The sequence below is a fragment of the Pomacea canaliculata genome, linkage group LG3 (genome assembly GCF_003073045.1).
Source record: "Pomacea canaliculata isolate SZHN2017 linkage group LG3, ASM307304v1, whole genome shotgun sequence".
Taxonomy (NCBI): Eukaryota; Metazoa; Mollusca; class Gastropoda; order Architaenioglossa; family Ampullariidae; genus Pomacea; species Pomacea canaliculata.
In genome coordinates, this window is record NC_037592.1 from 42,329,451 (window position 1) to 42,355,983 (window position 26,533).

Genomic DNA, 26,533 nt, shown 5'->3' on the forward strand with positions numbered 1-26,533 from the left:
AAAGGTCCACAGACACAAGTACACACGTGCACAAATGTATAATCTTTCAACAGCTTTATCAAATCTCTCACAAAACACCAATTACAGGTCCATTGTGATGTATTTTTCTCAGAATTTGTATTCCTTGCTACTTGTAATCAATCATCATCAAATTATATCATTCCAAAAACTGTGTGCACAAAACATGCACATGACCAAGGTAGGCATACATGCATGGGCACACACACGCGCGCACATGATACAGAAATGCTCTCTACACGAAAATAAAGCTTACAACCAACCTTCTTCAAAATTCTAGATAGTTAAACTTGACGCTGCAGCTGAAAATAATGTTACATGAGACACGCAACCTCACTTCTTATATTCATCTCTACAGTTATCAGTCTTTAATTTTTCTGAACAGCTTAGCAAGTAGCATACACTATCCTGCATGCTTATGTCCTGTTGACATAATTGAAATGTAACTCGGAACTGATTTGGACTGAGTTCTAATGACTATGAAGACATGTCATTTAAACAGTTTGGCCTAGCTGCAGGTTAGTTTAATCTTAAGATCTTTGTTGCAAAACATTCCTACGATGATGTCCCTTCCATGTCTCCATCCATCTCCTCAACTGGATAATGCAACTTGTAGTCCAAAACTGCTGCCTGCAAAAGAACAAACAGTTAAACAGCAGCTCTTGACACCCCACTAAACCTCCCACATATGGAATGGCAGAACTGGCTTTAGGCCAATTCAATACCTTAACTTTTTTCTAACAATAGATCTGTCTGTACTTTGATACATGAAATAACAGCACACATTACACACAATAAAAATGTGCATGTCATTCGGCCAGTTACATGCACTTAATGTTTATGAGAATCCATGAATGTGGCACATACCTCAAATGTTTTTAAAACGTGTCCACATAATGCACTCAGATCCTTTAAGCCTCTTTCCAGCACAGATAAAGCACTTGTCCCTTAGAGGAATGAAAGAAACAAAAATGACAGTTACCAACTATGCAGACCATGCCACCGATAAGCCTTTTTGTTTAATGATGACAAGAATGTCCTCTGAAGAGAATTCTTGCAACTCCCCTGGGGTCGATGATACTGTGTGGCAATCCGAAATCATGCTTCACACAGTGTGCATGCGCAGGGGTCCCAGGTAACGCATACGCAGACATTCCATTATTTTATGTTAACATACATTGCATATGCTTTAATTTGTATTTGTGGCTATGCAATGCAATAACTATTTTCTTTGTCAAGTGAAATATACAAGCACATTAAAAAGTAATATTCCTTCAATCCCTCATCCCAGAAACAACTATGGACAAGTTTTACATACTTAAATGTAAAAGATACTTCCCATATCTTCTTTCAGTGTGTGTGTGTGCATGTGTTACCTGTGACCCCTGCGCTGGTGCACTACGTAAATCATGATCTCATCTCAAGCATGATTTCGGATTACCACACCTGCATGCAGAACCGAGAGGAGGCTGTTCACTGTTTAGCCTCTAAATGTTGGTGTGTATAGTGACTTGTGATCATTGTGGGTCTGGTTGATGTTGATCTATATAATGGGCACGAGTGTGTGATGGTGTTCTTATGTGGGTGTCAATTTTATACCTACATCAACTGCATAACTGCCCTCTGGGACTCATAAAATTGTATATTTTAATGCCCAGACATACAAATATTGTAACAGAAGTATTCCTTTCACAAGGCAATGCAAAAAATAACATTATACATGGGAAGTACAAAACATAAAACTTAATCAGGAATTAGGACGTGTGGGCGTGAACCTAAAAAAATTCCATCATCCCCAAAAAAAAAAACAAACCAAAAAAATATAAAAACAATCTTGTATAAAAGGATAACTCTGCATACCTCTTGTCTGAATCCGCAAATGAATTTTGTTTTCTGAAGGATGAGGCACACTATAACCACAGAATTCAACCTCTGGACTGCAAAATAAAAAGAGAATTAACTGCCATGCAGCTTTTAATTTCTTCTTGACTGCTTGGCACCAACAAGTTACAGTCTTACTTCGCTAAATAACTCCAAATAGGGATATTACACATCTGGTTTATTGAATAGCACCAACAAATCTGTCTTACTTCACTAAATGATTTCAAACGTGGAGTCTACATGCCGCATTATTACACACATTCTTCATGACTGCAGTTCAATGGCTAAAAGTAGCCAATTCAAGTGCTGTAAGCAGCTCGGCTACTTTTAGCCATTTATCTGTTTTTCTTTTATGAAAAAATTACTTTTGAATGTAAATATCCAGCTGAAGTAAAGCTAAATTGCCCTCTGGGATAAATAAAGTGATGTATGTGGGAACTGTAGCAGACAACTGGGGGAAAATGTATGTCACTAAATGACACATTTTTGGGGGAGATGGACCATTGATTAGACCATTTGCTAATTCAATGGAGTTCATTCAACCATGCACAAGTCTACTTGACCACTGCCAAGGATATTGGTAGAAAGGTGAATCTCACTAAATTGGAAATTATCCAGCAGTTGCTATGTTTTAACATGGAAGTGGCATGCAAAAACCATATATTTATACGAATATCAAGCTTAAAACGGTGGCTCCCAAACTTTAGAAAACTGTCATTTATCTTTATTTGTCATTCCCCTCACACTGACCCACACAAGAGAGAGCGAAAGCAGCAATAATAAAAAAGCAGGTGACTAAGTTAAAAAAAAACAATTACTGAAATGGCATTATAATTCATTATGTCTAGAGCATTTCAAAAAAATGAAGCAAATTCTATGAAAGCTTATTAATTGTTGTAATTAAAATCATCACATGAAGGATAAATGAAGTCAACTCTTGGCAGCAGACAAATCACCAAATAGTTGATGTGATTAATGACCTTATTTTGTCCTCTTTCATTTTGTGCATAAATTTTGCTAGTAGCTAAATAAATTGTTAGCAGTGTTTAAACCAGCAAATGATCAGGATTAGTGATGACATACTGTTACCTTGATTTATTTTGTTTTAAAATTTTGGCATTGGTCGAGTTAACTCTTGGAAGTGCATGGTTGAATCACAAATAGTTGCGCTGATCTTCGTTACTTTCTTTTATAAGTTTTATCTCGTCAAAATTTGTTGGAAACCTTAGTAATTGCTTGCAAATATTACTGAATGATCAGATGTTTGAATTTATACTCTTTATTTTTCATTTCTTTTTCAGTCTTTTACATGTGTTTTGGCAAAAAAACAAAACAAAACAAAAACCACACACACACACGTATAGCAGCTCACCTGCATGTAACTAAGAATCAGGATATAGAAAACTTACTTTTTCATAATTATGTATCTCAGTGCATTGCCAAGTGTATGGTCTTCATCATGCAGTATAAATGTGCACCAAGTCCCATCATCTTTGTCTGTAGAAGGTGCCTGTGAGCAGTTTACATTGCAAGAATGAATCTGGATTAGTTCTAGGCTACAGGTTCTGCGAAAGATCTTAAACATCAAAATGTTACAACTGGTCTATGAATCTAACGTACAGTAAAAAATTGCGGCCCTACATGCAAACGACTCTACAATAAAGAAAACTCTCCTTACTATTTCAATTCGTGGTTTCTTTTTGTCAGTCATAGCTCATAGCTGTCGACACGAGGAACCCAAGTCTCCTTCGCCCGCGGCTCCCACGCCAAGTGGTGGGATTCTCATTTGGTTCAAGTTTTCATTTCACATCGCGTCGTCTGCTGCGTTTCCGCTCAATGGCCACATTCTGCTGTGTATATGCGTGCGTGCGTGCGCGAGCAAGTGTGTGCTTACGTGCGTGCGCGAGCAAGTGAGAGTCGAGTGTGTGTGTGTGCAAGCGCGCGAGACGAGAGAGAGAGGAGAACGAGTCGAGAGTTACATCCCTTGTTATTGTAGAGCTTTGCATATTGAGTATGCGGTGAACCACGAACTTATATCCCCATGTTCTGTTGCATGCTGAGTATGGCTTTTAGACAGTATGGTGCGAACCGGGTGGTCAGCGAATCAAATCAGACTTTATTGTCTGTCAAGGATACCCAAGACCGAAATTTGTCTTTTGCTCACAAGGGCAGGCATACATACTCATACAAACATTTAATACACACAGGAGTAAAGATACATTGTCAAGTTATTTGGATATGACGTGTGAGGCCTGTGAAGTGTGTCTCCTGCTATTTAACGTGTTTGCAGTAGCAACTGCCTGGCTTCCTTCTCTTTTCCATGAGAAGTTTGCCGCTTCTTCTATCGAGGACAAGGTTGCATGCAGCATGCATGTGGTCAGAGTCAGAGATGAACCACAGCAGGAAGGTTTACGCTTTGGCTTGTTAAATGCTGTTATCTTTAGAGCAGTATAGGGTAAGACTTGATAGCTAAAATACTGCACTGCCCTGAGTGAAATGGTTACATGATACTGCTTTCTTCTTTAGAAAGAAAAGTGAAGGGACCAGGCAGGGTGGTTATGCAAGAGCGTGCTTCTTGTGCCCTCTCTGCCGAGAACTATACGGTGCCCAGTGGTGTATAATGAAACTTGTTGAAAAGAAATGTTATTGTGCTTATAAACAGTGTTGTATGTGTTGGTGAGTACCAAATTAAAAGTAAAGCTGTCTGTATTGAGCTGTGCTACACAACATGTCGCAAGCTGGCATTGCATTCTGTTTCTTTCATAAGCAATGTTCTGTTCAAGGCCACGCTGTTGGTGGCTGTGGCTTAACACCTCCACCCGGGACAGCCACACCTTCGCTGTTTTGGTGATAGGCACTGTTTGCACCACCAGACTGCTGACAGCCACGTGGGCCTGGCTTCTTGTACCGGGGGTGAACACCCAGCATTTCTCTGGCTGGGTGACTAAACTGGCCCACCTCTTATCCTGATGCTGTTCCTTTTCCTTCCTTACCTGGCTCTGTCATTTATATTCTTCTTCTAATCAAACATATCCCTGTCATAGTACAGTTTTCTCCTTCCTATCTTCTGTCTACACTGGTCTTTCTCCTGTTTTGTTTCCCATCATGCCTTTCTTTTGATGTCATTTTTTCTCTGTAGCCTCTTTTAGGCCCCTTGCGTTTGCCAGTTAGGGCGACTCATGTCAGAGGAGGATGAGGTCCCTGATGGGTTGGGGCCCATCATATCTAAACACCTCTTTGGCTCGGACTTCTCCTAGTCGGGAGGTTGGTGTGGCCCACACCAATCAACTGGTTTGTTGTGTATTGCCCTAGCTTTACTAGAAGGCTGCACCTGGGGTCAATCTGGTCCCAGGGTTCCCAGGGATCAGGGATGGTGCCAAAAAAGGACCTTAAAAGGACCTTAAAAGGACCTTTCATGCATTCGAAAGGACCTAAGTGACAGTCATCAATGCTTAAGTTTTTCTCTTGTGTGGTCGGAAAGATGTATTATTTATGAATCTGTGGTCTTCTCTATGTTCTCAAATACATGTATTTCTAGTAATAAATAATCAAAGAGTTAATTTTTGATGCCTGTCTGCCATATTTAGATTAGATAACTTAAAAAGTGTCCTTAGCGCGCTGATAACATACACCGTTAATGTTCCAAGTTTTCTAGAAATCTAAGTAATAATAATTGCAAAACCTGAAAGCCATTCTTTGGTGTAATACAAAAGTCAGTTCACGTGTCTCTCTCTCGCACACACACTCTAATGGAAGAGAGAGAGATAGAAATAGAGCTATGCACAGTAGTACTAGAAGATCAAAGTTCAAGAAAGAGTAAGTTTCTAAAGAACTTTTTGAAAAAAAGAGCGTTTTTTGCGAATACGGAAGGGCAACTAGTGTTGTACAGATGTGTAGACCAAACATTTTCTTGTGACTACAAGGAATGCCAAGGATTGGAGATCAGATGAGGAATGAAAAGAGTGTGATCCTAATGCTAAACCAAAGATGGAATGAGTCGAAACTGTCAAGCATTACAGCCCATTTATTTTTAACCTTGAGATATTATTTTAAGCATTCTTATTACACATACATGTAACACATGCAAACATATACATAAACAGCATGATATACTAATACACATAAGATTAAGATTACAAAATGACAAAGCAATCCATCTACTATAAGCAAAAGTTTCATTGATGAAATTCAATTCTTTGTCACCCCTACAGCTTTACCAATACTAAACAATACAATTTCTTTACACAACCTAATTTCCTCTAAATAGTTCTGGTTTTTTAACATGTTCCATAGCATACATGTACAGAATTGTGCAGGCTTATTTAAACTGAAATAAACATTAATTCTAAATGTCACAATTCAACACCTTTTAATTTCTTCCTGTAATCTATCAATGTCTGACTGAATCTTTGTTATCTCCTTCTTCTTGTCTTTGGCTAACAAACGCATGTTGTTAGATCTTTCAATAAGTGAAAAACTTTTTTGCTCTTCAGCCTGGAAACTATGTCTGTCAGCCAGTTCCAGCAGGTGTCGTTCTTCGGCACTGGTGGTCTTTAGCCTTTTTGTGAGTATTACCAGCTCATCTCCTAATCTCTTTCTGTGGACCTGCTTTTCTTCTGTTTCCTTCTGCTGCTTCTGCTCAGAGAGGTAACGTTCATACTGCCATAGGCACTAGAAGCGGATATCATCAGTGGTTTGGAGATCTCAACATTTTCCACCCTCCCACACTGTGAATATGATCAAGAATTACTCTGCGTGCTTTTAGTGCAGTCTGACTAAGATTGTCAGCTACTGTTTCTTTGTTGAATGAAAAATCTCTTTCCACTGTAGCTTGACCATGAGAGAGTAGGAGTAACTGTCTGACAACAGACCACAACACCTGAAAACTCTGCTTTTCCAGCAAGGGCATCATAAAACCAACTATCCAGTCTTGTGTCATAGGTCAAAAGCCTTACTACCACACTCACCTGCAGAACTGTCAAGAAAATTACGGAACTCTGACAATACCTTGTCACAAGTCACATCATCAAACCTTTTCACACCTTGGCAATACAACAAAACCTTTTTCATTTTTTGTATTGATTTGTCTTTTTCCCCCATGGTCTTTGGGTTTAAGAAAGTTATGTTTCTCACTAGGGTGTACTTCAGTGGAGATTTATCCTGCAATTTTAGAACAACTGCTTTCAAAAAATCTCTGCATTCAGCTCTGAAGGCCATGAGAGTTCCATCGTTTACTGATGACTGTTTCTTAGCTACAGCCAGTAGTCTATCAACCCCTGAAGCCAAGTTCGATCATGCTCAGATTGACATGGTTAGAACTGTTGCATATATCAACCTGCACAAGTGGAGGGCAGTTTCACATTTATTAAGTACATTTGACTTGATAAATTTGTGCATCAGATTTTTCATAATGTCATGTAAGTCTAAACAAAGGAAAGGAAGAAGAGGCTGATCAGCTTGGTATTTTCTCAAAAAAGGTTCAAGTATACTGGCAATTAAACTAAAGAAAGCCAGACGACATGAAAGCAAAGGGGTAGATAAGACTCCAGCTTTTACAATATCAAAAGATTTGTTCTTTGGCAATGTTATTTTTTCTCCATTGCAGCTTTGACAAATTTTCCAAGTATGGAAGATAACAATTGCTTTTTCAGCAACAGAATTGTTTTCAAGCCATCGTGAGCACAGAACTTGGCTGGAAAAGATGTGGAAACAGTTACTTTTATATAATCTTCTCTTCTGGCTGGGCTGTCTCTGAACAAGATATAAGCAGATGTAAGAAATGACTCAAGCTCCCATTGAGAAGCTCGCACCCACGCCTAAATGCATTGTGCATAACATGGAGTCCACAGCTGCCCACATTTAACAAACCAACATTGTGATTGGTAATCATGTCGTTATTAATTTTCTCAAGAAGGTTTAGGTTTACAGAAGGTCCATCCATAGAAATTTGAAGTAAATTAGCTTGCTTGAAGTTTGATTCGCTAATTACCTTACTGAACTTTTGTTGAAGGTCTATGGCCGCGGAATGACCCCAAAAATTCCGAGGTCAGGTAATGAGTCCTTACAGCATTGTCACTCCAGTAACGAACATGAAATCCAGCTGTTTAGTTTGAGTCTTATGGTTAGAAGATTCATCAAACAAAAGAACATACTCAGGCGACGAATTTACACAGTCCAGAAGCAATTTCGAAAAGTGAGGAGCAAGCCCAAATGAAGTTAGATAACTGGCTTTTGTTTGACCGCACTTAAATTCTGCAGCTACTTGGCTGTCTGGGAACATAAGTCGAAACAGTTCAGCAGACTTTTCAGCAGATCTGAAACTGTAGTGTGATTCCACAATCTTGAGAGTCCACAGGATCTCTGCCTTCAATCGTTCATTGCTCATCACGAAACCTATTCAAAGAAAACATTTAAGTTACCATTATGTCTGTAAACATTATGTTCTGTCTGAATAAAAGACAGGTTTCAAAAAGCAATAATTAATGACATGATAATATAAATAATACTAAACTAAGTTAAAGTATAAAGATGGCAGCATAGTTGAAAATGAAGTTATTTTCAGCTAACTGATTTAGCTTTAATGTTAAATTGTTTGATTTTAAAAATCCAAAAAATAATGTATTTGCTGGTAAAATAGGATAATAAGCATACATTATTAATTATACTTTCTTTTTAATCTTTCCTGATCAGATGCCAAAAATTCAGATCAATTTTCTGCAGCAAAGCTGTAGTAAGATTCGTGATTGTATAAAACTCTATTTGTAGTTCGAATCATGAGAAAATGAAAATCTCAACTTTTTAATTTAAATAATTCTTTGCTATTTACTGATCTTTAAGCTATTGGCTTCACCGTAAATTAGACGATAGGCTTAATAAAGAGTGGAAAAAACCGCAAAATGTTATGCACGCTTTAATTTAATGTGTTTTTCTAAGTACCCACATCGTTAACTAAATGAATCGCTAAAGATAAATAATTGTCAACTTACTGGACACACTTGCAGAGCTGGTCGGTGCCGTCTGATTTTGAGCGGGCTGTGGATGTTCTCGATGACGAAAGTAATCAGTTACACAAAAGCGCGCATCTTTCAGAAATACTTTTTATTTGCCTTTGGTGTCTTTCGGTAACCATGTGCTGTTTCAGAACACTTTCGCCCATTGATGAAAGATTCAGAGATATTTTGCAGGCAGCACATCGTGCCAAATGTTTATTGCTCAAGTCTTTTATTAACCAATCTTTATACTTGTCTTCCTTTAGCCACTTCTCCTGAAAAGAGCACTTCCCCGGCATCTTTCAAATTGTTAAGCAGACAAAGAAATGTGGTCGACACGACGAGAGTGAACTCGCGAAAGGCCGAAACGGGGTAGTCATGTGATTAAAATAGCAATGCAGCGAAAAATCGTCGGTATTTTGCGCCAAAGTCTACTCCGGAAATAAATTTGTTGTAATATTTTATCGATAAAAGGACTTAAAAGGGTCACAGAGAAAATGTAAGGACCTGTGTGAGAATTTGAAAGGACCGCATGGCAAATAAAAGGACTTAAAAGGCCTTTTGGCGAAAATTCAATATAAAAGGACTTAAAAGGACCTTGCAAGGACCTGGGAACCCTGTGGTCCTCATACTCAGAAGGCCAGAGTATATTCCTTATGTATCCCTGGTGCCACCCTGCTGGAAATGCCCTAAGTGGTATCGGTGGTTCGCATCCCCTTGTTGGACTCTTTCCAACCGCCATACTATGCAGTGGGAGGGCATAGTTCTGACAAAGACTTTGTTTAGGATGCACCTTTGCCATGCAGTTGCACCTTTAACGAGTCAGACTACCTGTACCACCAATTTGTCCATCGTGTCTAAGAAATTTTAGTGTAGTACATGTTTTAATCACTTGTCCTGAACTCCAGAGTATGCACCAGCAGTTTTTTACATTAGCTTCTTTGTTTTCCTTGTTTAAGTTCATCCCATCGACAGCTATTTTTACATTCTCAAGAAGGATGGGGCCATAAGATTTAAGTTTTTTTGTGTTCTGATAGTTTTTGGGTTTCGATTTGTTGGCCTTTTGGGCCACAAGTCTCTGATTAAGATTTTGTGGTTATATCACTTGGGGGATTTGCCTCTAAGCATTTTAAGGTATGTGTTTTGTGATTAGCGATTTGTGGTCCTCAACAAAAACAATACTTTCAGTGCAATGTCACCGGACAATACATTTTGCCTGATAATTTTAGGGTCTTATTTTAACATTTAAATAAATCCCAATTTCTTGGTGAAAATCCATTTAAGTGAGTGTCTTTGTCTATCACGGTACATATACATTGATCAATTGCATTTACCAGGAGAGTTCCCCTATAAATCTTCAGTCAAGCCTAACAATGGCAGGTAAGCTGACCAAGCAGAAAATAATTGACTTCATTGTCCTAAAAATGAAAAGACTGGTCGATCTCCCTGCTATGACTCCTCTCGGTTAGGACCTGATTTTGGCGAGTCTTAATAGTGAGATTTTACTGTACTAGGTTGTCTTTTACCAACAGTATCAAAGACATCCTAGCAGTGTTCTCTTTTGCACCCAATAATGACTCTCTCACATAAACCTGCATGTACAACAACAGAATCAGCTAGAAACCATCTGTACTTTATTCACTGGGAATTTACAAATAACAGCAATTCTCTCTCATACACAAACCTGCATGCACACAAACACCAATCAGGAATCATCTGTATGATATCCACTCACACTGTCAATTTTCATGTCACTTTCCTCCAAGTTTAGGAATTGTTCATCATTATCATCATCATCATCATCACCACTTTTTCCTCCACTATCACTGTCTTCTGTATCATCTGTTGTCTCCATCTCTTCTTCTACTCGCATCTTACGCTTGAGCCGTGACTGGGCCAGAAGGTACTCCATTGTGTATTTGTTATGGTCAAACCTGTTTCAGAGAATAAGCACACATGCACAAGCATGCACACATATGAACGCACACCACACACACAAAGTGTGCAGCATACTTAAACATTTTTGAAAATATTTCAAGCCGATAAAGTTATGTAAAACTCGACTACTAATAACCCTTTATGACATATTTCATTTTACAAACTTAACTGCCTTAAAAAAGCTATTCTGACAATTAAAACAAAATATGAGATAGCCTCAGTAGAAATTAATGAGATTTCTGCTTACAGTTTGCAAATTTCTTCCTGTTTGTTCGTTAAGTTTTTCTGCAAATTGCGGAGCACTGCCATGAGTTTCTGCGAGCGCTGTTTAAGGAAGCGACCATGGTAGGTGAGTAATGCACGTGTCCAAAACAGATAAAACTCTAGATGACGTGTAGATTCTAGATGCCCTCCAACATATGTCAAAAGTCGATCAACATATTTTGCTGGCAGGCCTTCACTAATGGAATCAACTGCAACATATTTCTCAACTGTTAAAATGTAAATTCATACACAGTCATGCTTTGTGTCAAGAGTGCTAATATGACTACTTGCAACACATGCATGTACATCTACATGTGACCATGCAGCGCTGCACTCCTCTTTTTTTAGAAACTAAAAAGGACCGACCAACAGTTAACAAATTTACTGTCCAAAAAAAAATAAAAAATGAAAGGAACAAGAACTGTTGTAATAACAGATGATAAATGAATCTGTTTGTTGCACCCAGACAATGGAATCTTTCATTCTATTTACAATGTGCTTTTTTCTCTCTGAAGAATAAACAAACACCATTTTTAGACACGCTGGTACCTACCACAAGTGGTGGGGATGGACTCCAACACCTCTTGTATATGTTCCTCTTCATTCAGTCGCAAGGCCAGGAGCAATGCCTGGGTATGGTCACCTGTTGCCAAGGTGGTCTGGATGGCTGCAGGTGTAATGTCCATTTCTAGCTCAAATGGATCAAAGACTAAGCTCTGATCAAGCGAGTAGATCAAGAGTCCTTCTGTACTGGCTGCTGCCCACTCACAACCTGCAGGTCAATGAATCTAAAAGATTAGGCAAAGCCAAAGCTACCATCTCCCCAACTTGATGACTAAATTTATATTCCAAAATTTGCATTTTAATAAGCCTGCATATTCATGAACACAGAAATTTTAAAGCAGGTCAATCTTAATAATGGGGACAGATTACAGGAAAAAGGTCTCAGTATAAAATTTACAGAATGTTCTGAAAAAAAATGTTATCTAACACAAGATATTGAATAAACTTGCCTGTGGGAGAGAACTGCACGGAGGCTACTTGCACCTCTGGTCGCCAAGATCTTGAGGACAGATCTCCTGCCCGCACACCTGGTAGAGCTAGCGACTTCCCCTTGTAGTCACCCTGCCCTTCATCCACTAGTGCCAGGCTACCCCAATCTGTCATCTTGCGTTTGTCTAGAAACTCCTTCAAGTATACAAATTCCCAGTTTTGTAATAATATATCCAGTCTATAGTTGAAAATATTCAGTTTTAGCTCACATAGGAAGCTTAAAACTAAATCACATGTAAGCAGAAGGGACATCATCTGAATAATGTTTCTCTGTGTGTGTGTATGTGTGTGTGAGATAGAGAGTAAATTTAAAATATATAAAATATAGCAGACCTCCATTCCATCAAAAGAATGATTGCAAGAGATCTCAAACTTCTTCAGCAGAAGTTGGTCTGGAACAGAATAAATACAGACATTCTTGGAGCGGCCAGCAGCAAGAACACAATTCCCATCAGCACTGTAGCACAAGGTTGTGAAAGCTCTGTAACAGGGAAATAAATCAAGGAAACCATCAACAGTTTCTGCATGGAGGTGACAGTTTTATTTAAAGACTATGCTACATGTTCTTATAAACTTTCCATGTGATTTGTTGTAATATGTCATACATACTTGCCAGCAGCTAGTGTCTTGCCAGTCACAAGATCAGTGTCTCTTCGGCCATAGCCAAGGTCATGGCGACCTTCAATACTTCCAGTCTGTACTGATGTAAACGGATTCCAGAAAACAATCTGGGCATTTAATGTAGCCACTGCCAGCTCCTGTCCATCGGGACGAAATGTTAATGCCAATACTGTGAAAATGAAAAACAGAAAATTTACATTAACAAACTTTATTATGAAACTTGTGAAGCATATAATAGATAATTAATATTCAGTAATATCAGAACTGGTTAAAACAGGCCCATAAAAGATAAGTTTACACAATGTACCCAGAGGAAGAAGACTGCTGAATGGTCAAACATTCGTGTCTGAAGAGATACACATACACAATGTGGTGCACCATATTTCCCCCACTTGGCTTGGCTGTTGAATGGGCCCCTGACTCCAGGAAGGGAAGGCAAGGGAAAGACAGGATTAGCACTGGAGAAGGGTCAACCCTAACCCACTGGAGAGGCACTCCAACCCACTCACACACTGGTCTTGAGGTGCAGTTTCTAACACCACTTCACTTCCCAACAACCACAAGCTCACGAATTTATCTTTTTGCACAATGCACACACCAAGCCACACATATATACACTGGATGTATTCAAGACAATAACTAAATACCATCTGACAGCTGTGTTAAGGTCTCCTTGGCACCACTTTTCTGAAAGATGTCCAGAGCTTGACAGTCTGTCCCAAGAGCCACTTGCCAGCATGGCACTACTGTTACTAAAGGCCAGCAGCTTACAGGACCCTGGTGATCGGCCAGCACCTTAGGTTACAAACAAAAAAAAATAAAAGATGCACCTCGACAACACAGATAAGAAACATGGGTCACAAAAAAAGACTTATGCAGCTACTTAAGTCCTTTTAAATATGGCATACTAAAGTCGACACTTTCCCCCCTAAAAAAAAAGGTACTTTGTTTCTTGTAAGTGAACTGTTTCCAAAGACAAAGTGTAACCAAAATAATGACTTCTGAGTAAAGTCTTCTTATTAAGACCTTCATTTCTATGACCTCCTATTATGATGAACTTATTGCATGGGACATGACGCTGCGATGTTTTCTTGCGTAACTCCAACCTTGAGGACAATAGATTTTGCCATTGTTTTGTAGCAGGAGAGCTTGTTTAGGGCAGGGTTCTTACCCTCTTAGACCCCCATACTTGGTCACGCAATGTGATTCACCGACAATAGCTTTGATGTAGCATCCAAACTTTCCAGTATAAATAACAGGCAAAATTCAGTGCTTTCACCTGTTACCAAAAGGAGACTGATCCTGCTTGGACAAGCTGTAAAACTTTGGTTCTGACCTCCCTGAGTATGAGAGAAGTACCAATTTTTAGGTAGGTGGGTTAGAATAGAAATGGTAGTTGTATGTGTAAATAAATCTAGGTCTTTGAATTTATTTACTTGTGTGACCATATTAGTCTGAAAAAAAGGCTAGTGTGTCATGTGTCTTCATGTGAATAAGGTGAACATGTATCACTAAAGCAAAAGTGATTTGTGTCGTCTGTATTTGTGACAGAAGAGCACACATGAAGATACGTGGAGTTGAGCGACGCACCATAGAAAACACACTTTTGTCTACGAAAAAGCAGAGTCTTTTGTGGATTCCATGGTCGGCTATTAGTGCAGATGTGCAGTGGATGGGAGGGGGAAAAAAATCACAACCCGAGGTATAACACACCCGATGAATGAGAGATAGAATTTTAGAAGAAAATTCTTCTTGGGAATTTCCATCCTTTTCCCTGGAACACCTAAGAGGAATGGACTGATTTGAGGTGAGGGCCGCCGTCTTAGCATGAGAGAGAAAGCACATTGGTCTGGCTACAAATAAATGGTGCTGTGACTTGGTTTGAGCAATGTCTCCACTGCCTGTATATGAGTGACAATGATACAATGTCTTCACTGTCTGTATATGAGCAATGAGTATGTGACATTGACACAAAACTTACAAAGTTCATTGCAAGAAGCACACTAACCTCCAGGAGCTTGCCTGTCTGCATAGACCATACAAAGATTTCAAAAACATCCTGGCCGCCAGCACAAACAATGTCTCCACTGCTGTCCACAGCCAGACATGAAAACTGAACAGGGCGTGGAGATGTAAAAGTCTTGAAGTTTCGATACCTGTGTAATTAATCATAAATACAATTTGACAGCACATGAAATCATATTGCAATGAACAACAAAGACAACAGGTGAACCATAACTCTGCACTCACAAATTAAAACATCAGTAGTGCTTAACATGCTTGAATGAAGTTAGCATGCTCAAATATGCTAGGTAACAGAATGTTTATAGAATGACCAGAAATTAATGACAAATCAGCTTTAAAAAACTTAATTACATCTAATGAGTTAGGGTTAATGAAAATTTAGTGGATCAGCCAGCAATTTTTGGATTCTTATCAAGAGTTGCAAACATAGGGTATTGCAATAGTATGGTTGTTCTTTCACTGGGTATTGTGATGTTACAATTGTTCTATCAGTGGTAAAGGACAGGTCAGGTCAGGTCAGGTCAGTCCCATGCCCGGTCCGGGCGTAGGGGGGACCGTCCGGCAGCAGCAACAGACAGAATTTTCCACTAAAACCGGTCCTGTCTTGAGCAGATGAGAGCAGGTCTGGCATCTCGCGGTTCGGTCCATTCTTTAATGTTGGTGACCCAGCTTTTCCTCGGACGACCACGACGACGCTCCCTTCGAGGGTTCCTTGTAGGATCGTCTTGACAGGGTGTTGTGGCGGGTGACGTGACCGAACCAGGCGAGCTTGCGCCGCTTCACTGTTGTCAGAAGGGCTCATGTGGGCCCACGAGGGAGGGTTACGGTGCTCCGTACGTATGCGTTGGTCTTGTGTTCGCGGTACGAGATGCGGAGCAGCTTTCTCAAGCACTTGTTCTCAAAGGCTGGAGCTTCTTTCCGTTGCGGCAAGCAGCGTCCAAGTCTCGCAGCCCGTAGAGTAGGATTGACACTACGAGGGACTTGTACAGCCTGTGCTTGGTACTGAAGCTGAATTGAGTTGCTTCGCCAGATCCTATCCAGCCTGGACATTGCGGATGTTGCCATACCAATCCTGATACGGATCTCTGCTGTACAGCAACCATCTCTAGTCAGGGTGGCACCCAAATACTTGAAGCTGTTGACCTCCTCCAGTTTCTGGCGTTCATGACGATGTTGCTGCTGCTGTCGGTGGTGGAAATAATCATTACTTTGCTTTTTTCTGAGCTTATTTCCATGCCATAGGCCCGCTCGCCTGGAGAGTCTGTCCGTCAAATCCTGAAGTTCGTTGTTACTGCCTGCCATGAGGTCAATGTCATCTGCAAGCGGAGGTTGCACAGGGGTCTGCCACAATGGAGATTGAGGTAAGGTGGTTGTGGAGGGTGTCTTGCATGATTTTTTCAAGGAAGATGTTAAAAAGGATGGAGAGAGTAGGCACCCTTGACGGAACCCGATTCGTCTCGCGAAGAACTCGCCTAGTTGGTTGTTGAGTAGCACCGCGCTGGAGCCGTTCTTGTAGAGTGCTGCTACCATCTGGATCAGTCCCTCCTCTATGTTGAATGATCTCATGACCTGCCAGAGTCCATCGTGCCAGACACGATCAAAAGCTTTTTTTGAAATCGATGAAGTTATGGTATAGTTGACGCTTGATGCTCCAGGTGTTTTTCTATCATAACACGGCAGTTAAAGATCTGTTCTACCGTGCTTCTTCCCAGCCCTGAAGCCAGCCTGTTCTTCTGTCAGCCAGTTCCTCTGCAATAGGTTTTAAGCGGTTGAGGATGATTCTGAGCATTACTTTTGCTTGGGTGACTTATCAGACTGAGGTTTCTGTAGTTCTGGCACTGCCTCAGGTTCCCTTTCTTAGGGAGTGGGATGATGATAGACTGAGCCCATTCTTTTGGCCATTTCTTTTTTCCCATATCTTTTGACACAGTGTGGTGAAGGCCTTGGTTGTTGCGTCTCTCCATGCTTCAGCAGCTCAGCAGGTACGTTGTCCACACCAGGTGACTTTGCCCTCCCTTCAGACTGTGCATAGCTTCTCTCACCTCATCAGTGAGGACTGGCAGGTCTTCAGCTCTCTTGTCCCAGTCTGGTGATGCTGGAGAATGCTGGTGTCTGGCTCATCTTGTAGTTGTACAAGTCTTGGCAATTTCAGTCCAACGACTTAGTACAGCCAGCGTTTTCCGTAAGGAGCTGTCCGGCGCTGTCTTCGATGACTGTGGCTGGTCGCTGCTGAGTCTGGTGAGGGCCTTCAGTGTTTCATATGCCTTCTTGCTGTCTCCGTTGCCATGCCTATTTCCACGCTGCAACACTGGTCTTCGATCCAATCTTCTTTGCCTCCTTCATCCTTGTTCTGATCTGCTGGTTGACAAGTCTGTACTTGTCTGCTGACGTCGGGTCTCGACCTCTCCCTCTCTTCAAGGCTCTCCTTTCGTCGCAAAGATCAAGGATGTCGTCTGTCACCCAGGGTTGTTTGCGCTTCCTCTGCTTCCCCAGCACTTCGTCTGCAGTAGAGAGTAGCACCTCTTTGATACTTCCAGCAAGGGCGTCTATGTCGCAGTCTATAGTAGCCAGGGCTGCAAATTTGCCCCCCACCTGGGCCTGGAAGATCCTCTCTGTGTCCGATCTTTGAGCTTCTCAAGTTGAATCGATGCGAGGGCTCTTATTGTTGTCACGTCTCAACTTCAGTTTCAACTTGAGGCTAGTGAGGACGAGGTTGTGGTCGCTGCCTATGTCAGCGCAGGAAAGGACCTCGTTTGTGCTTTGTTGATGCTTGATTTGAAACGCTGGGCAGCAAGATAAGTCAATCTTATGGACCAGACCTCCCGCGAATGCCACGTTACAGTTCTTGACTTCTTGTGCGGTGGAGGGTATTGGCAATGGTGAGACGGTGACTCTGAGCGAATTCTAGTAGCCGTAGGCCTCTTGCGTTGGTGTTGCCTAGCCAAAACTTGCCGACTGTTCCTGCCATTGTTGGTAAGCGTCAGGGCCGATCGTTACATTCCAGTCGCCAAGGACAAGCAAGATGTCTTTCTTCGGAGTTTTCTTGATGATGTTGTCCAGCTCCTCGTAGAATTCCTCAACCTTCTCATCTTCGTGTTCTGATGTTGGGGCGTACACTTGTATAATGGTGATGTTGTGCGGTCGAGCAGAGATTCGGATGGAGATAAGTCTGCTAGAGACTGGAGTGCAGCTGATGACAGTTCCAGCCACCTCCTTCCTGACAATGAAAGCGACACCACGTTCATGCTTGATTTCGTCTCGCTGAACCAGAGTTTGTGGCCTTCATCTGTAGTTGACTCCCCGAAACCAGTCCATCGGACTTCTGCAAGTCCCACTATGTCCCAGCGGTAACGCTGTAACTCGTGTGTGAGTTCTTTCACTTTGCCGCATTGAAAGAGTTGTGCGAACATTCCATGTTCCGATAGTAGTCCCTTGTGTAGGCAGCTAATTGTAGACTTGGGTGTAGACTTGGTTCCAGTATCACACTTGTCGCCCCCTCCCTGGAGACCACCAGAGGGGTGCGCGGTCGTTGGTGATCCGGCCTCGACCGATCCGGCATGTTGCTTCTATTCTGTTTTGCTACCATAAGTCCTTTCAGTGGGCTTTGGCGAACTGGTGGCGCCCATCTCCTCTCCAAGTATTTTATTGACGTGCATAATAACACGTCAGCCCCTCACAGCGTTTGGCCGCCAGCAGAAGCGGTTACGGGGTGTAGCCAGGTTAAGGACCTGGAGCAGCTGTGAGAGTTGATTGCCATGTGAGGACCAGTGCTCCCGTCTGTCCAAGGGACACTGCTGCCCGGAAGTCAAAGGTGCTTCCTCTACATAGACACCCCGGACACTCTCATAAAGGAGAGAAAATGACACATGACAAAATGACGTAAAATAAAGTGACTCAGAACTAAATGACGGTCCTCCAGCCAAAGGTCAGCGTCTACATGCAATACAAGCACAGTCCGCAGGCCAAAGATCAAACATGTCATATAAGCTGGAATGCATTCTATAGCAAACATAGCTGCACATAACACATCCAACAGACGACATCAGTCCTATTGAACGATGAATGACCCCAGCACACACAAAAAGTCACCGAATCCAACGGACATGAAGCTCACTGAACGCGCCGCCGATCGCCAAGGCTGAAGGTGGACAAAGAATTACGACGAATTGCAGTCATCAAGCAAAGAGGCACTACACTCTACACACACGATGGCAGGCCCATCAAAAATTATACATAAGCACAAGTCCAACACCAGGAGGATGTTAGATAAAACAAAAAAAAGACGACAGAGCTCTTCCCCTTCCAGCCAGTTGGCCAGGGGACATCACTCTCCTAAAGGTAAAGGACACTGGGTTTTAAACCAGACTTTCTGCAGTACAGTAACTTGTTTGTTTTATGACTGTTTACACAAAGGAAGATAATGGGTAAATACTATTCATGCTGGGATGTTGGAATATTGGATGATTTGAAGTTAAGATCATTAGCGTCATGTTGTAACTTAAATGTGTAAGTAACAATCACCCCAATTAGGGTCTAGTGTGGATTGTTTACTTGCCATAGACCTATTATGCAAGAAAGGTATGTGCCAGTCTAGAGGTGCAATATGAGGTAGAAGCACAGAGGTGTTATACATGTTATACCCTAAGTGATTACAGTAAGCCAAGTGTGGCAAGCCGGCTGGCAGAGGCATCAATGACATCTATGAAGAGACTGCCAGGTTGACAGGGAATGAGGGTTAGTCACCTGGGGTGGAGCGTCAGTAGGATGGTCGTTCTCGTCATGTTGGCTACTTGATTGGTTGGTGAGTGCCCAATGGCTTCCCTTGCTCTATATGTAGTTGCGAATGCTCGAAGTAAAATAGAGAACTGTGAACCAGAAAGACACTTCTCGGCATGACATCAGAGTGGACGAAGCAACTTCAGCATCTCTAATGCCAACTTCACTTCTACCTCAAGACTCAAGAGGAAGGATTCTTGGCTTGTAGAACCTTCAGCAAGGGGGCAAGTCAGTGATGAACTATCAGGACTGCCTGCTGTTGCTGTGGAAAGTAAAGGGCTACGCGACCCGAGCTTGCACCACCTGTGAGATGTAGACATTCAACGCCAAGGCCAGAAGTCATTGTGCTCAAAGAAGGAGAACGTTTGCTGGTTCGCTAGCACTCAAAGAACCAGAGAACTTTCAAGGTGGTGTTCATTCGGAGGCTGTACATGGAGTAGCAGTCGTCAGAGACATCACATCCCTGGACCAGGACAGGCTCGACTGTGTGTCGCCAGGAGAGCAGTTGTCGCTCTCTGACGTGGTTGGCCTATCAGGCAGGCAGGCGGAGCAACACTTTCGAGAGAAGGTCATAACAATGCCGTGGTTGTCAGCTGAAGTATTGGTCTCCACCAAACCACCACCATGGACCCACAAATATGACAACAGCTTCAACAACAAAACTAAGTGATGTGCGTGTGAGAGTGAATGGTAGACTTAAGAGAGGGAACAGCATTGGAATAGAGGAAGTACGCTTAGGCACATAGCATTGGGCCCCCTCCCCCCAAAAAAAAACAAAGATGAGTCTTCTTTTATTGTATTTTATGTTGATAAATCTGTTATTTTTTAAACACACGTCATGTTTTGTGTTCATGGAACAGCAGTGAACTGTGTGATCAATGTGTGAGTACTGTATGTATGGTTCCCCTGCAACTTATGATGACACGAGTAGTAAAAGTTAAGGTTAACTATTGCCCACCTGCCCAGTTCCCCAGGGCAGTATTCACGTTTTGGCTTAAAAAAACCTAGGAATACTGCAACAATTAGTATAAGTTTGGAATTACCACCAAAAAACTTATGAAGAGCTCAATCCAGACAGTACTACGTGGTCGTTTTCAACCTAAATAATGCGCATGCATGATTTATTCACACCTTGCAAAGAAATAGGCAATGTGTGTTAATCTCACGCATATCAAGCTCAAAATCTCTGCACATCTACAAGAATTAATTGTTGTCACCACTTACTGAGAAAAATTCACCTGTACCCAGTCACATTGAAAGAACAATGAACAGGAGTATGTATGTCATAAAAACAAAAGCCAGACATACGAAGGCTGTATGCAGGTAAATAACACATAGAAACACTGACATTTCCTGCTGGTATTCCTTGTCTTGCCTGCTTGATTTTAAAACATAGTATCAAACTGACAATTAAACTGCAGGTACATTCTATGATACATTTCACAAGGCATTACACTGACCTGTTCAATCAAAGGCTCTGACTGTGCCATCTAGTGATGCTGAAATAACAACTTGACCTGTCTGTGTAAGGTCACACTGTGATCCCTCCTGAATGCTCATTGAAAGTTACAAAGGCAAAAGCTGGTTGATGTGTTCCATACTTTAACCTGTTAACAGTTTATAAATAACAAAAATCAGTGCTTGAATAAAAATACTTCATGCAAGCAAAACAAAATGGCAATATTAATAGTTTGTAATCAGACAAAGTATACTTCATAGTAAACCTATAGAGATCAGAGTTTATCATCCACTGGAGACTAAAACCAAAAATGTTTATTAAAGAAAGAGAAATATTGTGAAGAACTATGTAATATATACATTACTGGCAATGTATGAAAAACCGGCATTCTATAGATACCTTGGCAATGTACACAATGCATGTTGTTTTCAGGCAAGGTATGAAATATCTGTGTTGCTACATATTTTTTCCAAGCATTGTATAAAATGCCAAAAGAATATAATATATTCCTCTATTAAGAATGTAGGGGGCCCTATTCTGCGGCCTGACCCCGGCTCACTTTTCGTCCTGTATGTTTTGACTTACGGGTTTCTAAGGGAGTTCTGCTTCCTTCAGCTCGTGCATGAATGGACATAAGTGGTACTGCAATATGTCTGACTGTGTGAGGTATCGTATTCCTGTGTGTGAGTGTCCCTGTACGGGAGAATTTTTCTCTTACCAAACCGTGACCATTACAAATGGCGATGCAACCGTTAGTTTTTACACTCGTATGATCTAGCAAATATATCAGAAACAGACTACATATGAGGCCAACCAGGACTCTCTGGGTGACAGCATCACCTTTCTTCAGTGAGTGTCGCCCCTACCAATATCAGATACAGACTACATGTGAGGCCAACCAGAACTCTCTGGCTGACATCACCTTCCTTCAGTGACTGAGTGTCGCCCCTAACAAGCAGACCTATTCAATCCCCAACCAGAGCTGGATTACAGATAGATCTGCCAAAGATTGTGATACCAGTTCAGTTTCGTCCTTCAAGTTTTCAACCTGATTTGATTTCTACGGAATTTTACTTTTATCAGCTTGTGCACAGATGGACACAAATGGTACTGCATTGCGTCTGACTGTGTGTGGAGCATTGTATTTTCTGTGCGTAAGGGTCTTGGCAAAGTAGTCATGCTGGCTTATACTAGAAACTTTCTGCTATCGCTGTGGCAGAAGGCCACACAGGACCCTGATGTGAATTCAAGTTACCATTATAAACTTGTATTTTTTGTTGAGATGGGACTGCAAGTCGATTAGATTCACCTTACAGCGGGAATTGAAATCAGAATATACAATGTCTTTCTTTCACACCTTTTTGTTTCTTCTGGCATGGCTCACAAAGGTGAAATTAAAGTTCAATGTCATGACAGGTAGTGTTTTTGTATTTGGGCACAAGCTCTTTCAAGATTCTTTCCCGTCCTCCATGGCCAATGGGAAAGCTTATTCTACACTCTGCTGTTTAGCCATTTAGGTATTATATGGAATGTCTAAGAAATGTAAGAAATATGATGTATTTCGTACTTTGATGTACCCTTTTGGCATTGTATATTTTGCCAAGGTATTCTATAAAATGCTGGTTTTCACACATTGCCAATAACAAGCAGATTAATACAAAAGAAATTTCCTTATCAAAAATGTAAAAATTATGAAATCAAAGTTGCGAGCATAGGGAATAAACATGAAAAATCTAATAAAGTATGTACAATATATAGTTAAAAAACAATAAAGTATGTCAAATACAACAACAAAAAAACTGATAAAGTGTACAATTTATAATTATAGTCAAAAACTAATAATAAAACCATGTGTACAATAACCACACGTTGATCCCTCAGTTTTCATTATGTGGCTCATGAGCCCCAATACCCGCTGCTCCATGAACACAAGACTCAACACATGTGATTTAATGTACAATAATAAAAAATTTAACAGCAAACAAAAAACATGCTAATACATACACAGAAGAATCAGACTCATCTAGTGTATCAAGGTACTATCTGTGCTAAACCTACTTCTACTGCTACAGCGCTGCGACTTCTTGTTAAAACGACCATTGGTTCTCACAAGCATAAGCTGTCAGTTGTTACAGCTGTTCTCCACTTGTAGGTCCATGTGGATAAGTGGAGATCAATACTCCGGTCGACAGTCATGGTGCCCATGTCTTTCCCTTGAAGTGTTCCTCCAACTGTCCGTTGTCCTTCCCACTTGAACTGCCAATCTTGTCAGAGTGCAACGACTGCTCTCCCAGTGACACAGATTAGAGCACTGTCCCAGTCCAGGGATACATGTGTGGTGTCTTTGACAACTGCAATGCCACAGAGCATCGAGATGCTCTAACACAAGCATCCTTCTTACCGAGTCTTGCCCTTGTGGCTTAAGACTTGGTCTCAAGGTAAAAGTGAAGTTGGCATTGGAAAAAGCTGGCGAGTTGCTCCGCCCACACTGACGTCATGCCAAGAAGTGTCTTGCAAGGTTCTTTTTTTCCTATTTCACTGTGTGCATTTGCCCCAACACATACAGCCAGGGATGCTATTAGTCAACTCACTCACCATCCAATCATCAAGTCAACACCGATAAGCGACCACCCCTTTTCGGACCCTCTGCCCTGCCTACAAGTGGCGTGGTGGAGAGGCGACATCCCCACTATCTGTGTCTACCTACTATGTTCTAGCAGACAAGTGTGTCTCTCTCTTCCTAAACGTCACTGATGCCCCTGCCAGCCAGCTGGTCGTGTCTGATGTGCTGTAACCATTAAGCTGTCTACCACATATGACACCTCTACACTGACATATACACCCTCCTTTTCTTGCATAATCTCTAGATTGTGAACAAGCCATTCTATACTTCCCCTTTAAGGTTACTACATGACAATAGTAAAAAACTAATAATAGTCTGTGTGATAATCAAAAAACTAATGTTAAATTTGTACAACATATAGTTAACATAAATAATAAAGTCTGTATGATATATAGTCAAAAGAAAAATATCACGAGGTGTGTGAAGTGTGAGCTGCTTGCACATTAGCAATACTGGAAGGAAAAACCTGCTGATATAGTGAACATATTTCTGTTTTAGTCCAAACTGTTTAACCTTCAGCGCTCTATATAACTTTCCTGCACCTGCCTTGGAAGATTTTGGTGGGACAGCATAGTTATTTAACAGGTGGCACAAGACTGCCAAAAATAAGCATTTTTTTTAAAACCACTTCCTCAACGGCCACTAAACAAAATAGGTCATGTAAATCAATACTATTACACCTCCCTCAGTTAAAATCCAGTTGTGGGTGTCAATAACACTTATAACTGCAAATCAAAATTTTAAAAACTTATATTAAACAAGATAATTTTCAAGACATGCAAACAAAATTTTTAAAAGGACAAACAAGATTACTTTCAAGGCAAACAAAAGCACTAATGATAACAGTAAAACCAAAGAGGATAATAAGAGTGACCACGGCCACACCCCCGTTACGTGTTAGTGCAAGAATGCCTTGTGGTACACTGTGCACTGCAGTGAGTTGTCACAACTCTCAAACTAAAGGTTTTCGACTGTTCTCTTTTGAAGAGAGGTGAATTAACAGCATTGCCTTTCTTTAGTAGATTTAACAAATCGCATTTATCTTTGATTTTGCGCATATGCTGTTGCTTAGCCATTTTACTAGTCTTGTGCTGTCAATTCCAAAGAGGTCTTTGATATGTAATAACCATTATCTCTGAGTGAAAAAAATCTATCCAATTGGAGTTACTTGCAAACCAATACTTATGTAGACTTGAAACATTTCTTTATTGCTTTTTTTTCTTTCTAAATTATAGAAGTCGGCCCTTTGAAATATGTTTTCAAACTCTACTTTCGAAAAGCATGAAAGCATGTGTGCCTGACTGTGTGTTTTGCCAGTTCAAAATCGCCAGAACAAAGGTGCGAGCAGCTAGCGACATTTACTGTCCTAAACGGGATGAATGTATCTGCGCAAATGACCACCACCTGACTTCAAGCTCTCATTTAACAGCGGTGGCTCTTGTTGTCCCTTTTGATAAAACAGTTGAAGTTTGTGCTGTCACCCTTTATATTCACCTTTCCATCATCACCACCAGTTGCAAGATTGTGTCCATCAGATGAGTAGGCAACACAGCTCATGTTGTTGTGGTGGCTCTGCTGCTTAAGAATGTATGACTCACTCTGCCATTCCCACACCAACAGCTGTCCCATTCCACGACAGCCTAGTGCCACCCAGTCTCCAGTCTTGTTAACTGCTATTGATGCAATACTCTGATCAGAGATTCTGTGTGATATAGAAAAACTCTGATTGTTATGATGTGTGACTATGTGACAAATTAAAAAACAAAAAACAAAATAAAGATGACAGTGTCCTATTTTAAGACAGGGAGGGAATGTACTGTTCACTCAGTGACAACAGGCAATATGCTTGTGAGAGGGAAAGAATAAAGAACATACTCTTTTAAGATCTGAGAAGTAGGGCTGGTAATATTCATACTGTATGCTTGTGAGAAGGTACGAACAAAGAACACTTGAAAACATTTGTGTCGTAACATAATAAAATTTGCTTTGTGCCTGATGTTTTAGTATCAAAATTAACAACTGTAAAATATATTACGATAATGATTTAATCATATTTTGAAACATAATTTTCCAAATAGCATGTAGATGAAATCTACTCACACCCAGTATTAAATACTGCTAGTGCAAGGTACTAATATCAACTTCTTGTTAACCCAGCAGCTTAAACCATACCCAGCTTCTTTCTTTTGAAAAAATTCCAGCACCACAAACCTGAGTGATTGTATCCAATTAAAGTCCGTTATCTTCTGACACAGGAAACCACAACTAACCTCAGTGAATGTATCAAATTAAAGTCTGGCATCTCGTGAAGCAGGAAAGCACCATTGTCAAAGCCACTGAATAAGATGTGGGTGGGCTTGTGGTACACACAGGAAGTCAACTCTGGTGCTGCTGACTCCCCATCACTTTTAGAACTCTTGAAGACATGTCTGCAACATTTCAAGGTGCAAATGAAAACGAGGGGCTTGGCTTGTTGCCTTTGGCTATGTTGGCATCAAGAGCTCACCAACCCATTTATTATGTCAAGATATAATGTATGTCGGAACTGTCGCTAGTTAAAACCTTGCTCACAACCAACCTTTTAACATGAGCTAGAAACATGGTAACTTTCATGACAGGAAGTGTTCAGAAGAGCTCATTAGTTCTGGTGGTGTGTTGACAGGGATATAAAGAGCTCATAATATCTGGCAATATTAGTAGGCATATGAATGGGTCCATTAGGTCTGATATTGTGTTGGCAGGGATATGAAGAGGTCTGATGGTGTGCAAGTAGGTAATGTCTTGTAACATGAAAGGCCACAATTTAAACTGTTAAAAACATTATTCCACAAAGTGTTTCCATTCCATTTCTGAGAAAATCTCAAGCCCAAATCACTTGGTCAACCT

The 26,533-nt window shown here is 40.9% G+C and overlaps 2 protein-coding genes across 2 annotated transcripts in view; both read right to left on the minus strand.

Annotated features, from left to right (window-relative positions):
- Window positions 1-39: 39 nt before the first annotated feature.
- Window positions 40-3,737, minus strand: LOC112558721 (DNA-directed RNA polymerases I and III subunit RPAC2-like). Its single transcript, XM_025229325.1, has 5 exons — window positions 3,578-3,737; window positions 3,309-3,409; window positions 1,879-1,955; window positions 886-965; window positions 40-648 (listed from the first exon to the last, which is right to left on the minus strand). The coding sequence occupies exons 1-5, from the start codon at window positions 3,608-3,610 to the stop codon at window positions 574-576; spliced, it is 366 nt and encodes a 121-aa protein (XP_025085110.1). The 5' UTR covers window positions 3,611-3,737; the 3' UTR covers window positions 40-573.
- Window positions 3,738-10,500: 6,763 nt separating this feature from the next.
- The window catches only part of LOC112558507 (periodic tryptophan protein 2 homolog), a 29,221-nt gene continuing 13,188 nt past the window's right edge, over window positions 10,501-26,533 (minus strand). Inside the window, 15 exon segments of the mRNA XM_025228982.1 lie at window positions 10,501-10,822; window positions 11,074-11,299; window positions 11,644-11,862; window positions 12,104-12,278; window positions 12,477-12,624; window positions 12,753-12,933; window positions 13,412-13,476; window positions 13,478-13,529; window positions 13,532-13,559; window positions 14,773-14,928; window positions 21,033-21,102; window positions 21,104-21,138; window positions 21,140-21,172; window positions 25,142-25,349; window positions 25,918-26,076. Coding sequence (XP_025084767.1) covers window positions 10,594-10,822; window positions 11,074-11,299; window positions 11,644-11,862; window positions 12,104-12,278; window positions 12,477-12,624; window positions 12,753-12,933; window positions 13,412-13,476; window positions 13,478-13,529; window positions 13,532-13,559; window positions 14,773-14,928; window positions 21,033-21,102; window positions 21,104-21,138; window positions 21,140-21,172; window positions 25,142-25,349; window positions 25,918-26,076 — 1,984 coding nt within the window. The 3' untranslated portion in view covers window positions 10,501-10,593.

Excerpts from the sequence above, each read along its gene's own strand:
- LOC112558721 (XM_025229325.1), bottom strand. The coding sequence starts at position 3,610 with ATGACTGACAAAAAGAAACCACGAATTGAAATA. Across the intron at positions 3,410-3,577 it reads AGAAACCACGAATTGAAATA|GCACCTTCTACAGACAAAGA; the intron begins GTAAGGAGAGTT and ends AACTGCTCACAG. Across the intron at positions 1,956-3,308 it reads AGATACATAATTATGAAAAA|TCCAGAGGTTGAATTCTGTG; the intron begins GTAAGTTTTCTA and ends TTTATTTTGCAG.